At 42.2% G+C, this 16,689-nt stretch overlaps 1 protein-coding gene across 1 annotated transcript; it reads left to right on the plus strand.

The window, feature by feature from the left end:
* The first annotated feature begins 1,217 nt into the window (after positions 1-1,217).
* LOC119732091 (short transient receptor potential channel 6-like) lies at positions 1,218-14,727 on the plus strand. The gene is made up of 15 exons (XM_038205478.1): positions 1,218-1,842; positions 4,577-4,695; positions 5,111-5,218; positions 5,705-5,992; positions 6,254-6,361; positions 6,870-7,057; positions 7,429-7,565; positions 7,922-8,061; positions 8,343-8,884; positions 9,810-10,005; positions 10,469-10,648; positions 11,412-11,450; positions 11,990-12,111; positions 12,396-13,008; positions 13,416-14,727. The coding sequence occupies exons 1-15, from the start codon at positions 1,527-1,529 to the stop codon at positions 14,646-14,648; spliced, it is 4,329 nt and encodes a 1,442-aa protein (XP_038061406.1). The 5' UTR covers positions 1,218-1,526; the 3' UTR covers positions 14,649-14,727.
* Positions 14,728-16,689: the final 1,962 nt, after the last annotated feature.

The raw sequence follows: 16,689 nt of genomic DNA on the forward strand, positions 1-16,689 counted from the left end.
GCAGGTTCTTTTTACTGTGATTATGTACGGTCGACGTTAGTAACCGTCTGTTGCTTTTTTTTTTAAAGCAAGGTTGGGCATCATTTATACATCAGACAACACCCAAGGCCATCTCACTCAAACTACAACAGTAAACAGTTCTCCATCTCACAATTGCAATTGAAAAGAAAGTCCTTGCATGTTCTTGTGATTAAACTGGAGACCATTATCTGGCGTGTTTGTCTGGCCAGTCCTTGATATATCCTGCTTCAGAACTTATTGACATGAAGCCAAAATACTAACAAGTTTATATTTGAAATATGTAATGGTAAAACCAGAATTTTTTTAATTGTATTTTTCGATTAAGCAATGCTTTTCGGACTGATTTCTACACCAGTGGCGGATCTGGGGTGGGGGGGGGGGGGGGAGGGGGAAGCGGGGTCAAACCCCCGCCCCCCGCGTTCAGCCGCTGCAGACTTATATTATGACACAAGTGTAATGGGGCCAAAAATAATTAATGGATGCTAAAATTCTTTAATTTATTCTCAAATTGCCTTGGAATGCAAGAGAAAGCATGGGGCGGAGGGGAGGGGGGGTAGTCTGAGTATCACCCGTTATTCACGGAGCCCAGTCTCCTATCTAACGTCTGATGTATCTAAGCATGTGTGACGTCATTTCTTCCGGAATCAGGACTAAGATGGTGATTGGTCAATTTCAATGCCGCGTTTTTGTAATACAAACAACCTGTACAAAAATGCTACTCATCGTGCACCTTCTGGGTGCGCCACTGGATGCAATGTCATCAGCAGTCATAAAAAAAATATGATTGTAATACAGCGCTTTCCATCGAATGAACGACCTCAAAGCGCTTTACAATAATATAATTCCCGTTCCTCAGGCCACGGGTGGTTGACCACTAACCTGGCTTTAATGCCGTTTGTGCTCCATCAGTACTCGTTTCAAAGAAAGCGCCGAAGCCTTAGAATTAGGCGCCCAAACATTGAAAAGATTCGAGAAACCACAAAAGTTGGTATTATGCAAACCTTCGTTTAGTATCGTTTGTGCTCCAGTCCTCGTTTTGAAGTAGGCACCAAAGTCTTAGAATTAGGCGCCCACACATTGAAGAGATTCGAGAAAAGATTCGAGGAGCCACACAAGTTGGTGTTGTGCAAATCTCTTTATCATGCAAGTAGCTATCCTTGGGACCCGTACTTTTGATTTGTGTGCTCCGAATTCCATTTGCTTTCATGGAAGCACCCAGGCGTAGCTAGTTAGCTACGGACGGCAGCAACAAATGAGGCAAAATAACAGCATACCGGTACGCAATCTCCCGAGGTACGGTACGTGTTGTGATACCATAACAGAATTGAAAGACAAGTACATGTACATGTACTTTCATTTTGGATTAATTTGATCGTTTTCTTTCGCGTGTTTTGCGGAAGTGACTGTTACTGAGGGTAACGGATTACTAATGAGTTTACTTCTCAGTCTAACTGGGATTTCTGAGTCGACTCAAGACTGTGGATCGGTAAGAAAATTTTGGAAAGATGGATAACGAAGCATATGAGATGGAGGAGATTGAGGAGATTGAGGAGATGGAAAAAGGACGAGTGAAGAGGAATGGGAGCGCGTTGAGCGGTAAAACCAACGGGGAACCAGGGGTTTTGGCGCCGGCGGTTGGCGAGGCTCGTATGGCTGAGGAGATGGCTCGTTATGAGGAGGTAAAGGGAGTAGCACAGACGGGTAATGGGCGGAAACTGGACACCTTGCTGGGGGAGTGGCAGGAACAAGGATGGCTCCGGGACTGGAGGAACGAGGAGAACATGACGCTGTATGCCGACGCCATTACGGACTCTTTTCTTGGTAAGTTAATAACTGTTACGGGACTGATGCAAGCTGATTGGATTGTCTATTCGCATGTCGTGTGTGGGGGTCAGACAACTTGACCCTTGAGACAATTCGATTTGGGACAACTCGACCGTTGAGACAAATCGACCATGATTATGTCCGTTGAGACAAGTCGGCCGTGGCGTTGAGACAAGTCGACTCGCATGTTTTTGGGCCTGGCCGGCCTGGGATAGTACCGGTGTTCGGCTTTGATCATTGGATTGGTAATGGAAAGAATTCCATATATATATGTATGTATGCCACTTGACACACCCTATGAGACTGGTCTAAAAAAATTGTGTTTTCCAACTGAAAACTTCAATATTTTCCCTGCTAAATTTCACTTTCTAGGACATATTATCCCTCTCTGATGTTTAAAGAGTCATTGCAGGGAAAAATAGTGGCGTACGTATATGGAATATACGCGTAGGTGGATTAATGGTGTCCATGTACGTAAAGGCCTAACGTACTGGTTGCAATAGTATGTGTTCGTCATCAAAATTAGGTACATCCTCCTGAATACATCCTCCTGATTTTTGTTTTTAATCCGACATTCCTATAGCGACTTGATGAATGTACTACAGTGTGCCTTAGGCCCCCAAAAAAGTCTCCGGTTTCTGGTATGGAGCTTGCCCAAAAAGTGGTGCGGCGATGCGGATTTTTTTTTTTTACCTGATTTTTTTGCTTCAAATGTCGGCTGATGACTGCAAATGGTGCCCGACTAAACTTAGTGCAAATATATGGGAGTCCAGAGAGGCCACATAAAGCTTATTCTCGACCACTGAACCCAATCTAAATAAACACGTTAAAATTGTTCAGCAGCCGGATTCCAGTCAAACCAGTGAGTTTGGCAGTTTGAGACATCATCTTTCATTGAAAAAAACTTTTTCATTTTGCCGACGCGCATGGCTTCGGCGACGTGCGCGCATACTAGAAACCGGAGACTTTTTTTGGCCTTAGCTGGAGCCGTTAAAGTGTAAACTTAAGAACTGGCGTTCAAAGTATAGTGGTGTTTTTGTTGTGCACCATTACAGCAGAAATCTTGCGTTGAGAAAAGTCTTTTGTGCGAGATAATAAATATTCTGCCTGATTAATTCCATTGGATTCCATTGAAAGCAGTAGAGTGGGAAAGACGACTCAGAGCAGTAGTGTTATTATTCACGGAAGTGCGGATGAGCGATTGTATTCAGATCTAAAAAAAAATAGTGGTGCGGCATAGGGACAGAATTGTGCATTTTGTGATAAAAGCAAGAAACTTCGCATGTTGGTTCTTCATACCATGACAAAATTTTTCAGATATGGAGGCATTTCATATTTGACCCCTGGTGACCTTTGAGGGGACAATGACCTTTGAATACTGTATTTATGCCTATTGTGCTTGAAAATATCACTTTCCTATGACCTAAGTCTTTGTATAGTCTTCATACAATGTAAATAACGACCAAATGCGAAAAAAAATCACAATTGACCTTTGATGACCTTCCAGAGGTCAACGACCTTTGTATTAACTGCACTAACTCTATTCATAGTTATTTATACGAAATACCCTTTTAAACCCCTTTTTTTCAAGCCCCAAGTCATAATGTTAAGTGGCTCATACTATGAAAAGAATTTCATATGTAGGGAATCTCATATCTGACCTCTAATGGCCTTCAAGGGTCAATTAACTTTGCGTATCCTATGTATAGATATTAAGAGGATTAACTATTCAAAACACCATTTTTTTATAACCCATATCAATATTTTGGGTATTCTTGCCGTGATATGAATTTTCAGATATGTAGCCATTTCATATTTGACCTCTGATGACCTTTGCGAGATCAATGAACTTTGTGTACTCTGATTGCCTTTATTTATCATGTTTAATCTTCTAAATGCCATTTTTCATGACTGAAGTCTAATTAGAGCAAAAGGAATGTATTTTCATAATTATTCTACAACGTGTCATGAAGTCAGACCCCAAAGAATTTTTTTGCATGACCTCCAATCTCAATTTGCCTATTTATAAGGGCAGACGCAAACGTGAAAGAATATAAGCGACACATCGGACAAGTATCACTCTCTTACAGTGACCATTGGTCTTGGTAAAAAAGTTAAAAACCATGGCTATCCAAGTCCATCTCGATACAGCAGGGTGTATATAAGTACAGAAGAGTGAATATTACTTGACATATGTACGCTTTACATTGTGAAACAGAACCACAGATTTCTACTCCAATCTCCATCATATTGCGTCTGCCAATAAAATAAGGAGAAACGAGGTGACAGGTCACCTCAAAATTATTTGTGGGGTCTGAATTTATAACATGACTGTAAACTAATAGGTGCCAAGAACCAACTTGCGAAATTTCATGCTTTTATCACAATTTGCACAATACTTAAGCATATTGTGGCTATGCTGCACCACTAAATTGACCTCGATCAGAATACAAATGGAATTGTTAGTCTTTTTTAAAAAGATAGCTTGTCAATTTTTCAAAATTGCTGACAGTTTTCTGGGCTGGGGTTTTCAGTAAACGCCACAATGTGAGGTTTTGTGTCAATATACACGTATTTTAATAATGGTTGTGATAAATATATTTTATCTGGAGGGGGTGGGATGGGGTGAGTTTATTATTTTTTCTTCTTGGTGAGTAAATGAAACCTCCGCAGTTTCATAAAATGTTGTTATTAATAAACTTGGACCGGGATCCTGTGTCTTTCTTCTCAGATATCATCAATGTGTTACTCCAATACGACATACCGCTAGGGGATGCGCTCATTCGTGCTATCGACGTTGACTTCGAAGATGCCATCAAGGCTATCTGCCAGTATTTGTCAGTAAATGAGGTATGGATGATGTCTGTGCGAAGAGGGGGGGGCGGGGCAGGAGGGGGCTCCATGGGACGAATGTCAAAGGTTTTATCGCCATTGATTCTAAAGCTCATACAATGACAAGTTTTCTTGAAGCTAATAAACAAAAATGTTGGAGGAAATAAGCAAAAACATAGACAAAAGAAAGCCAACTTTCCCAATTCCAAAGTAGTCACATAGACCACAAGGGCATAGGCCTACATGTACAGACTAGGTTCAGTTTTGTTTAACTTTTAAGTTATAAAATTGTAAGCATTGAAAATTGTTGTTATCCTATAGCTTTGTTTATGTATTTCATTTGTTTCGCGAACGTATATACAATGTTAGCCACACTGAATCAAAATAAAAACCTAAAATGACTTGATTATTTGTCTCTGTTTTTACGGAGCAGGATATTTGCGATGAGGTGCTGTCATCTCCTTGCGATAATGGCGACTTCCATCCCGCCTTGACTCCTCTGGTTCTTGCTGCTCAGCGGAACAGCTACGGTACTGCGATGGTAAGACTTGACATTACATGTATATTGATCTCAAGCCCAATTTGTGGAAAAGGGATGGAATTTAGTCTTATTCCTAATTACTTAGGAAATGTACAAAAAGGTTAAGAAAACTGGAGGATCCAGAAATGTAACAGCTAAATAAAAAGGATATGATTTCCCCCCAACATCTCAATTGTTTGAATGTAACGGGTGTTTTTATATTTTTTTTTCATTTAATTATTTTTTTTCCTTTTGATTGCACTTTTCATCACCATTTAAAATGTCTAGGCCTATGCTATTTCCTGCAACACTGCTGTCGCTGTAATTCCATAACAAAATCCCCCCCCCCCCCCCCCCCCGCTTAGGGATGCTGGTGACTACTTATCTCTTGCACTTGCTGATCCAAACCTGGATACGCACCTGCGTTGTACATCTAAAAACAAGTAGGAACGCTTTCCACCATATGTCCACCCGATTTCTTCGATGTAATTTCTCCAAATCTAACAGTTGCTGCTGGATCTCGGCGCTGAGATCAACGAGCCTTCCATCTCTCTGGGTGGCGAGGTGACCCTGACCCAAGCAATCTCCACCCTCCACGTTTACCGTGCCATCTCCCAGCCCGCCTACATCTTGGCCACCCAGACAGACATCTTCGGCTACGCCTTCGCTATGACCGCTAAGCTCCAGTCCCTCAGCCGGGCTTGGACTGACTTCGGCGCTGAGTTGGAGGAGCTTGCCCAGCGAGTTGAGGTCTTTGCCGGTGACATTTTGGGCAAGTCAGCATCAAGTGGAGAGGTAACTCTGGTCCATATCTAAATTTAATTTTATCACTCAGTAACTTTCAGGAGAGTGTTATGACAATATTCATGATCCACAGTCACAGAATTCCAGAAATTATTGTTTCACCGTAAGCAATGTTTGTTGAAGATTCTCTTGGGATGGCCAATCATTTTTTTGTAACAAAGCTTAATCATGCGACCACGAATGTAAGCGATTATGTGTCAATCGTGTGACATTAAATTCACATGTTTTTCATTCATGTTTTGTGTATGATAGATCTTAGCCCTGTTTGGATACCACAACAATGACAAGTACCGAGATAAGATCGGCAGGCAACATCCACTGTCCAAGGTGTTTGAGGGGATCATGTACGAACAGAAGGAGGTACGAGATTACAATTTTCTCCTTTGAGTCATATTTTCACCAACCCAATTATCTTATGCATATGAATATCAAGCGAGGTTAGAATAGGTGTCGGTTTTTACTTGACGTGACGTGACATCTTATGACATTGCAGAGACTTGACATGACATGATATGACATGACATCCAATGACACTGACGTTGAATTACATGATATGCAACGGAGATCAAACAATTTTGCATGACACAATACGACATGTCATGGAGGTCGTGCTTTTTCATGAACAAGGGCATGATAGTTTTGTGGTAATTAATTTCAAATGGGATAGTCAGTTGTCATGACATGACATTAAATGACAATGCCCAGACTTGACATGACATGACATGACGTCCAATGGCAATTGGATCAAATTACGTAATATGCAATGAAGATAAAACAATTGTGCACGACATGACATGGCATGCGGTGGCAATGGCACAACTTTACACGACACGAGGTGATGGGGGACACTTCTTTTTTCGCCTTGCAGTTCATAGCTCACCCTCATTCCCAGAAGGCCATCATCGGGCAGTTCTACAGGAACCTCCTGAGTTGGAACGAGCAAGGCTTTATGTATCAGATTCTCCTGATGCTCCTTGTCATGCTGGGCTATCCCGTCATCTGTCTGTTGTACATTTTCTTTCCAGTCCCAAAAGTGGTTAGATTCGCCAGGAATCCGTAAGTATATACATGTACATGTAAATCGTGTAATTTTTAGTTTTTAATTTGCTTGGAAATGATACCACTTGGACAGATTACCAGGATATTAAACACAGTTCAAAGGCCTCCCACCCTGAAATCGAAACCAAAAATCAAAGGCTTACTTTAAGATTAAAGAAAATCATATTTGAAACTGTGACAGATAACATTAATTATATAACTATTTTAAACTTTCTCAGCCTTCAAAGCGTCAACAACAATAAGTTTTAAAAGAGAAAAATGTGTTTATTATTACAAGCACAAATTACGAAAAGTTACATCTTAAAACAATTATTACTTTTATACCAAAAGTATCACACTTGGTTGTTTTAATGTGGTTTCATTTGTAGGTACGTGATGTTCCTGATGTACTCTGGTTCAGGAATCACCTTCCTCACCCTCATCATTGCTTTGACTGTGATCGATAAGGTCAACAACTATCAGGTAGCGGAGGGGATGTATGCACTGCTTCTGGTTTGGATACTCGGTGAGCGCTGCCATGTCTATAAGGACACTAAAACAATACTAAACCAAATACATTTTACACTTAATCAATGTTTAACATATGTAACCCAACGTTGGTCAGTATACCAACTGTCTGCATTCTTGGGCAAATTCTCTATCCAAATTGACATTGAGTTGAGGTAATTTCAAACCAATGTTTGGCAAATGACATTGCTGAACAATTTGACCCTAGTTTTGAAAGTGTACTAGTAATTTGTCAAACTGGAACCCATCTGATTACAGCTGGGTACAAGTTGGACTGTTCTTGAGTCTAATTTTACCACATTTTTCCCAGAGTACACTCCGTCCAATTTATTGTCTGACTGGTTTCCTCATCAGGTATGATGTGGCAACACATGAAGAAACTAATGATGCATGGCCTGAAGGAATATCTGTCTGATAGTATGCGCATCGTAGAAGCTATCATCATAGCCTTGTACGTCACGGTCTTCGTCCTTCAGTGGAATGGACAGATCAATGTAAGTTCATCAAAATATAAATGATGATACGTTTTTATTTGTTCTCCAAGAGTTGTGTGTTGTAGAGAATCTTAGTCCGTGGTTATCCCCTCATTGAAAGATATTACTTTTTAGCTTTCCACAGAACATTTCAAAATCCAAAGCCCGTTTTACTGAACTGTAATTCCTTGAAACACGGCATTTTTTTTAAAGAGACATCAAATATTGGCCTAACACGTAAAAACACTTTGTGATCAGGTGTCAAAATCGGCATCAAACGTGTGGTCCAATTTTGCTTACAGATTATCTCGAATGTCGTGCTTCGTCGCTCCGCACGTCACATCGACAGCAGCAACTTCACGGATCTGCAAGACCATGTGTCGACAGTCCTGTCGGGTTTCCAAGGCCGACTGAACGACACTCTAGCCGAGGGTGTCGACGGGATACTCACGGGGGTTCTCTCCAACTGCCACCCCATGACAGGTGCAATGAACAACGCGGCTGAAAGGCAATCCCTGACACCCCTTCAACAAGTAGTAGTCGACTATGACCAGTTCGAGCCTGTCATCGTGGCCCAGACTCTCTTTGCGGTCACCATTGTGATGTCCTTCATTCGCTTGACGAATATTTTGTTGGTCAGCGAGACGGTCGGCCCGCTGCGCATCTCTCTCGGCGCCATGGTGGGGGACATTCTCAAGTTCTGCGCCATCTTTGTGGTGATCTGGATAGCCTTCGCAATCGGTCTGTACAGCAACTACTACTCTGCCGGGCAGGCGGCATCACGCCCGTGCTTTGCAGATGGTGGCAGTTGGGAAGACTGCGCATTCTTGACCGGCTTCTCAACGTGAGTAAATTGCGCACTGTCTTACAAGTTTTTAATGGGTATCGCCCTCACAGAAGCAGGGGATACAAACTAGAAAAACCAGAAAAAGAACCCCGAAATCGAACTAACAAAAGATATCGTTAAAATTTCGCTTGACCCAAATTACAGGGCATTGGTATAGAAGGGAAAAGGTTTTGGGTTCAAGGAGTTCCAGAGAGAGAGGCAAGAGGAGAGAGGCGAAACAAAACTTGATGAATGCCTAGCCTCCGGAAATGTAACAGTAAATGGATTTGACTAGAGAGTATAGCGAGTAGAATGCTCAATTTGAGCTTACTAACTCCAGATCTCTTGAATTTATGTAGCACAGGCTTTGCTGCCAAAACTGTTGTCATGTCTATCACAAGTAAATCACAAGTCGTATCTAGCTTAAACGAAAGTGATTGATAACCCATTCAAAGAAATGTGACAAGGGCATTCTTTGTGACTGCATGCTCGTCCAGGCGCGGATCCAGGGGGGTGGGGGGGATTTTGGGGGTCAAAACCCCCCCAGCTCTGTCCCCCCCCAAAAAAAAATTATCATAAAAAAATAAGTCGAACCCCCCCCCCCCCCCTTGTGACAACCCCAAAAGATTTATACTGGTATAATGTCCGCCTGTTCAAAATACGGTACACCATTCTGTAATCTAGTGTTAAAAATCGTCCAATTTGAACCGCGCCCCCCATTGAAATATGGTACCAGGTCCCGGCCCCCCCCCCTCCTGTCAAGTTCGGTCTGTCATGTGATGGAACTTGTGTTTCGACTTGCGTGGACTTGGCCGCCATTTTCTGCAACATTACTGTCATATCATGCACTGCGTACGGTACATAACTTTTCAGTGCTATTTACAAAACAAGTTTATTAATTCATTGATAGACATTGGTATATGTTTGACCTTCCAATTCGCAGACCTTTGGATACTATTGCGAGCCTGTACTGGTCTTTATTCGGGATGATAGATCTCGACGTTCTTGAGCTGACTGCCCACTACTCCGTGGCCGAGTTTGTCGGCACGTTCCTGTTCCTCGCCTACCACATCGTTGCCGTGTTGGTCCTTCTGAACGCCCTCATCGGTATGCTGTCCAACACGTACAACTTAACAGAGGTAAAGTGGGACGTAAAATCACCTGTGCCTATTAATGTCGTCAGCCGTTATGAGAAACGGTGGCGCTCTTTGATTTGGGTAAACTCCCATGTGTTTGTATTAAACGTTTCCCCCAATTTGTAAGTAACCAAAACAGTGCCCTCTCTGTGTTTCGCCGTATCTCGAAAATTATATAATGGCTTTGCTAACAACGAAATTTCATCTCCATAAAGCACTGTAAAGCTGTTAGCATGCTAGCCTGTGACATACTTCAACCCTAGGAATGAAATTTTATGCAGGGGGGGGGGGGGAGTTGGATTGTTACGTTTAAGCAGAGACATGAGATTAGGGCCTCAGAACCTGCCACAGTTGTCTGTAAGAGAGTTGAAATCCGAGTTGACTTTCAAATTAGACAAGATCTTGACTGGTGAATGTACCTCCCATTGCAATCGGATGTCTATATTTCTTATCTGACCACTTACAGGAGCACGCTGACACGGAGTGGAAGTTTCACCGTGCCGCTGCCTGGACCTCCTTCCTGCGCCCCGTGGGAACACTCCCGCCCCCCTTCAACCTGATCCCGTCCGTTAAGAGTTTGTTCGGCTTCTGCAGATACATTGTAGGAATTTGGCTCAAATGCGCACGACGAAAACAAGTCAACCGGGTAAGGGTTTCTTCTTTTAACTCCTATGCAAACATACATTCTGTGCCAAGTTGTCCCTTCAGTCAAAATCAATCAAGTGACTGTTTTCAACAGTTCAGAGCTCCCAGCCTACATGTTTATGTAAGTTGATACGACTGTGCTTTGACTGTAGGCAATTGATGAGACAAATATGGCTACCAGTTGCCTGCTTTTGTCTGTTGACTGAATTTGACTAGTCAGAGTGCTTGCTTGAAATAGGATGACTGTTGGTGACTACTAGTCTGACTAGCCTGCATGGGCGTCGCCAGGATTTTTTTCTAGAGGGGGGCAAAACATATTTTTGCCAAAAATGCCTGTATATTTCTCAACACATTTTTCGATTTATCGGTTTTAGAGGGGGGCAGGGACATTTTGGCCCCCCCTCCCCCCCCATTAAATTTACACCACTATGACTTCGCGCCTCTTTTTCTTTCTTGTTTTCTCTTTTTTTTGGGGGGGGGGATTTTCCAGGGGGGGGGAGTGCCCCCCCCCCCCTTTGACCCTCGCCCCCCCCCCCCCTCCTCGCGACGCCCATGCTAGCCTGTGTAACAGGCATGACAGGGGAAGCGGATGGTCTACCTGTGACTGTTCAACAGTAGGAGGGGTAACCATTTTATCTAACGTGGAAAATGAACAGAACTGCCGGCTGTTAAGACACTTGCACAGTCTTAGTAAACTTCCGCGCATGTCACTTTGCAGAACGTTAACGTTACAAAATGAAATTGCATCTTTCTTTCTTTTTCAGAAAGACAAATACTCCAAAGAAGAGCTTGCTGGGTACACGGTAAATAGAAACGTCATTTGTACTTTTTTAACATCTAAGGAAAATATTGAATTAAAATAAATTGGCGATGAGTCGCAGGTACTACCAATTTTCAAGATTTTAATTTCCGTACAGTCTTAGTGTTAGGCTAACAATTAGACAGCACTTTAATATCACAATAGACCTTGTTCACGAGGAAAAAGAGATCGCGTTCCCTGAATCTGTTTTAGGAGTTGTAAACTTATGAATGGGATGGTGCCAGACAATTTTATGATTGGAGTGGGTCCAAGCCTCGCTTCCAATTTTTAAAAAGGTGCAAAAACATCAGGGTATGTTTAATTGCAAATTTTCAATTATCAATCAGAGCAGACGGATATTACTCTATAATGAATTATAATTCGTTGATTTTATGTCAACTCGCAAGTTCCAAAAATGAAGAGTTTACTTCGCTTTCAATCTAATATGACCGACTATTGAAATATACTGTGGTGCCAGGGATAAAGAAAAAAGGAGGTTTATCAATGTTGGGTTATATGGTTTCCTTTCTCGCCCACGTGTAGCGGGCCTTGAAACTGACACGTGACCGCTACGTTCAGGATCACTTGTCATCGACCTCCACGAACTCCGAAGCAGCACGAACACGTGATGTACAATTACTGAGGAATGACGTCACTTCATTCAGGTAACCTAACAACTTTACACCACGTGATAGACGTATTATTAAACTATAGTGAACCGTCATTGATGCCTTTTATACTCTATAACATAAACGAGTTACAAGTACCTCCACGCATTTGTTTCATTTTCGTACAACTTTTTAAACAGCTATACCCATGTTAATTACCCTACGAAATTTGAAAGAATTTGTGCTCTTCTTTTTTGGTAAAACTACCGTGTAGTCTTGCAAAAAAAGTGTCAAAGTGTTTCAGATAGACCAGTTGACGCCTGATTTCCTCCACCGTTCAGATTCTTTGCCCAAGACCGCTTGGAGGCTCTCAACAAAAATCTCATCCTGTCCAACGAAAAGTCATCCGAGTTGCGCCGCAAGCTGGATGACTTGGACCCGCTGAAAGGCTTGAGTATCGACGTAGTCGGGGAGGCTACCCAACTGACCGAGAACATCGACGAGCTGTCCCGAGAGGCAGACGGGTTGAGAGAGGAACAGACGACGGAGATTACTGACAGGGACCAGGAGGCTGCAGACCTACGGGACAAGATCGCCGCTCTCCAGGCCAAGATACAACAGCTCATGGCCAGTCACTCCACTGAATTGGCCAAGAGGGACGGCCAAGAGGCGCATCTCAGCGATCTCATCAGCGGACTGGAGAGGGATAAATCCAGCCAGAAGGACGAGTTGGAACGCCTTCGACTAGACAAAGCTGAGCTAATCAACAATGTGGGGAGGTTGCTGGAAGAGATAGGCAAACTGCAACTCCAGGTGGCCAAACTCAAACAACAGATACCTGCACCCACCGAAGAGGTTCCTGATGAACCGGAGCAGGAACGCCTTGGTTTCTTCCGACGGATCGCTAACGTGGTCGAGAAGAAAATTACTGACCTCGGAGAGGGGTTGACAGCGGTTGGTTTATAATCCAGAAGATTAGTGATTCTTTTTGACATTACTACACTTATAATACGGCTAAAATGTTTACTTTCTCTGGTAGCATTTTGATCACTAAATGAGCTGTCTTTGAGACCTTAACAGTGATCAAAGAAAAAATGTGTATGCTAAAATAAATATCTATTAGTGCAAGCATCAGTTCACAAATAATAACATTCACAGAAGCTTTCTTGTGACTGTATAGCCTTATTTGAGGATGTTTGGTCACACTCTAGTAACTTAATAAAAACGTTCCCTTGAAACTCTAAAATACATTTACATGTATATCAATTTTAGAAAATATTCTCCGTCTAGATTTTCCCGTCTATTTCATTCTCGTGCTTTTGTGATAAGAGTAATATTTGTTCCAATTCAATTATTTTCAGGGTGGAAAATATGAAGACAACTTGACATGTGAAAGTGAGCAATCACAGACAGGAAGAGAAAAACAAGATCCTAGCCCTCCAGAACGAGAGAAAGAGAAAGAACCAGAAGCAGATGTTGAAGCGGCAAGAGTTCCAGAGACGTCGAAGAAAGAAATCGAGGTACAAAAGGAATCAAGCGAGCAACAAATGGCAAGTCCAGCTCAGCAGGTAGATTCTAGATCCGATCAAATGCCTCTAGAACAAAAGGATGTCAAGAGTCCACGCCCACAGCGTGAAATGATTGAGGATCCAGCCCCAGATACAAAGGAACAAGTGGGAAAAGAAGAACCAGAACCCGAGAGAGAACAAGAGCAAAGATCAAGTGCTGAGACAAAGATTTCTACTTCAGTCGAAGCACCTGCCTTCCTACCCGATCCAGAAACCGAGTCCGCACGTGCCGAGGCACCCAAAGAAGAGCTAGATTCGGTGGCAGATTTAGAAGTGACTGATTATTTCAAAGGAACCGAGGCAGAGTTACAAAGTAAACCGGAGCAAAGTCTAGAGAAAACAACATATGAGGAAGCAGGGCAAACCCTGGAAGCCGAGGAAACGCCTTTAGAGGCAGACACCCTGCCCAAACAAGCTAAGATACAGAAACACCGGGCTGAAGCAGTTCAAGATCTAGATGTTGATGTCGAAGTTGAAAAGGCAGCACCACAGTCCGAGCAAAGGATGTATGTTACCACGGATGATCTAAGATCATCACCCTTTGAAGATATAGATTTGCCACCGTCCCCAGACACCCCACCCCTTCCAGTAAAGGAACCGAAACAGTCAGAAGCATCATTTCAAGATCAAATGGTACATGTAGATTTTGCATCACCAGACAAAGAGAATGAACCTAAACAAGAGCAAGATTTTCAAACGACAGATGCAGTTCGAGACGCCCCAGCCAAGCAAGTAGAGGAACAAAAACAGCATGCTCAACTAATTCAAGAACCAGAGTTGGATACAAGTCTCAAGACACCCGAGAAAGAGAGTAATTTAGAGCAGGCTCCTGACATATCGACAAGTGAAGCTGGGTCTTCCTTCGTGGAAATAGATCTGCCATCAACTCCAGCATCGAGGCCAGCAGAAGAGGCAGGTGATATTGGAGAAACCGAGAAGACGGAAGATACACAACATGAAGAGGATCTCGAGACGAAATCAGAAGAGCAAGATACTGAGGAAGAACCGGTGATATGGCAGTTGTAATTCCTCACCGCTTAGTAAACCCAATTTTTGTTTGGCAAAAGGGATGTTCGAATCACTCTCATTTAAGGCCAAAAAAAAATAAGTCGGTCTCTGGTCAGCGTGCGCGTCAATTTTAATCATGCGCGTCGATCTTTTTTTTCCAAAATGTTCCGCGGTAGCTCCAACAGCGCCCTCTATTTCCGCACCTCAATTTTTTTTACCAAAGAGCACCAAGGCAAATTATGGAGGACACCAATGTACATGAGGACACCAAAAAAGCAAAATAGTACCCCACCTTGTCTGTACAATCCAAGCTTGAAGAAGAAGAAAAAAAAAAAAAAGCCGCGTGGCCAGAGACCGAATATTTTTTTTTGGGCCTAAAATACACAATTTCTTATTCTGGACAATAAGGGTTTTTTTGGCAACGTATTATATCCCGGCAATAATGTGTTGAAAACCATGGACGTATTTGTACGCACTGTCTTTGAATGAAATGACGGATGTTGTGTGTGTGGTAAAGTTATAAAATTGTTGATACCCGAGTGGGGTCCGTGACATACATAATTTAGTTGTCAGACTTGTTATAAATGTACATTGTACCTCTCTCTGCTATAATTAACGAACGGATTATCCTCAGATAAAACGATGATTATATGTACATGTACCTGTATTATCGGCAATTGTGTTTTCGACTTATTTACAATGTGTTGCTATATTTCCTATTTATAACCATGGAAGAAATCGTACTCGTCTATAATCCACGCTTAGGCCCCCTTTTGTATGGTAATTTAATTAATTAATGAGTAATATATGCGACTTAATAATGCCGAAGTCTTATTTAGCGCACGTATCTACCAACAATTAGGTATCAAGGCGCTGGAAATTATGTCTAGGAAGACAGGTAAATGAAGTACATGAGAAATACGACAACCATTATGTAGCACCTTTATAATGGTTTATACAAGATGCTGTGGCGCATTAAACAGGCACTGCCAGAAACACCGGGTTCTTTTACGTGCATTGCATTACACAACACAACACAACACACGGGACCTACGGCTTTACGTCCCTTCCGAATGACGAAGCAATAATGGTAAAGTGCCTTGCTCAAGAGCACAAGCACTATGTTTCCATGGTCAGGAATCGAACCCATGGCACACGAGTCGAACAGCGTAACCATTGGACCACAGCACCCCACGATACAATGATTATACACTGTACTAAGGGGTAACTTAATGATATAAAAAAGAGTCGTTACATTAATGATCATTATCATTTTAACAAATGCACTCGGTATAATTTCATTAAATATTTTGAGCGTGGACAAAATGCCTGAATCTATTAATGGAAAGTCGGGTATTTATGTTGAAAGATGAATGTAAGTGTCAACTTCCCGTCTAAATAATAGATATAAAAACTGTAGTGCCTGGTATTTTTTAAGCAATATCTTTTAAAAAGTGTAATATTAATTAATATTGATTTAAAAGCTTTTTCTCCTTCTCATCTTTATGTAATATCAGTATATACACGTACAGCTAACTAGAAAAGCCCCTGTGCTGACGAAGAAAATAAATATGAATACATGTACATGTACATATTGGCATGCCTTCCAAATAATCATGGTTGTAACTGGATGTCAGTCGTCCGCCGCCATTTTTGTGGCTGATGAGGTCAATGGTCTTCCTAAAACAATGTTGATAAATACGTTGTATCTTGTATGTGGAACTGGAATTTCTGGAAACAATTACAAACCCCACGTAAAAGGCTCATCATAAGTCGTATCCGAATTACTTTGCTATAAGGCTGGAAATTAACCACGCGGCTATGGACACGGCTGCAACCACTTCCATAGACCAGTGCGTTATTTCCGGCCATAGCCATGTACGTAATTCCCACACGCCGTGTCTGTGCCTTAAAGCGAACTGCAGTGCACTGAAATAGCCTTTGTCGTCAGGCTCTCCGTCACAAATAAAGTAAATCGTAAGGCATATACAGCTCTTTCCATCGTACAACAATCCCAAAGCGCTTTTTAATTATTCCCCCTCTATCAGGCTGGCCACGA

Source organism: Patiria miniata, unplaced genomic scaffold (assembly GCF_015706575.1).
Source record: "Patiria miniata isolate m_02_andy unplaced genomic scaffold, ASM1570657v1 HiC_scaffold_24, whole genome shotgun sequence".
Lineage (NCBI taxonomy): Eukaryota > Metazoa > Echinodermata > Asteroidea > Valvatida > Asterinidae > Patiria > Patiria miniata.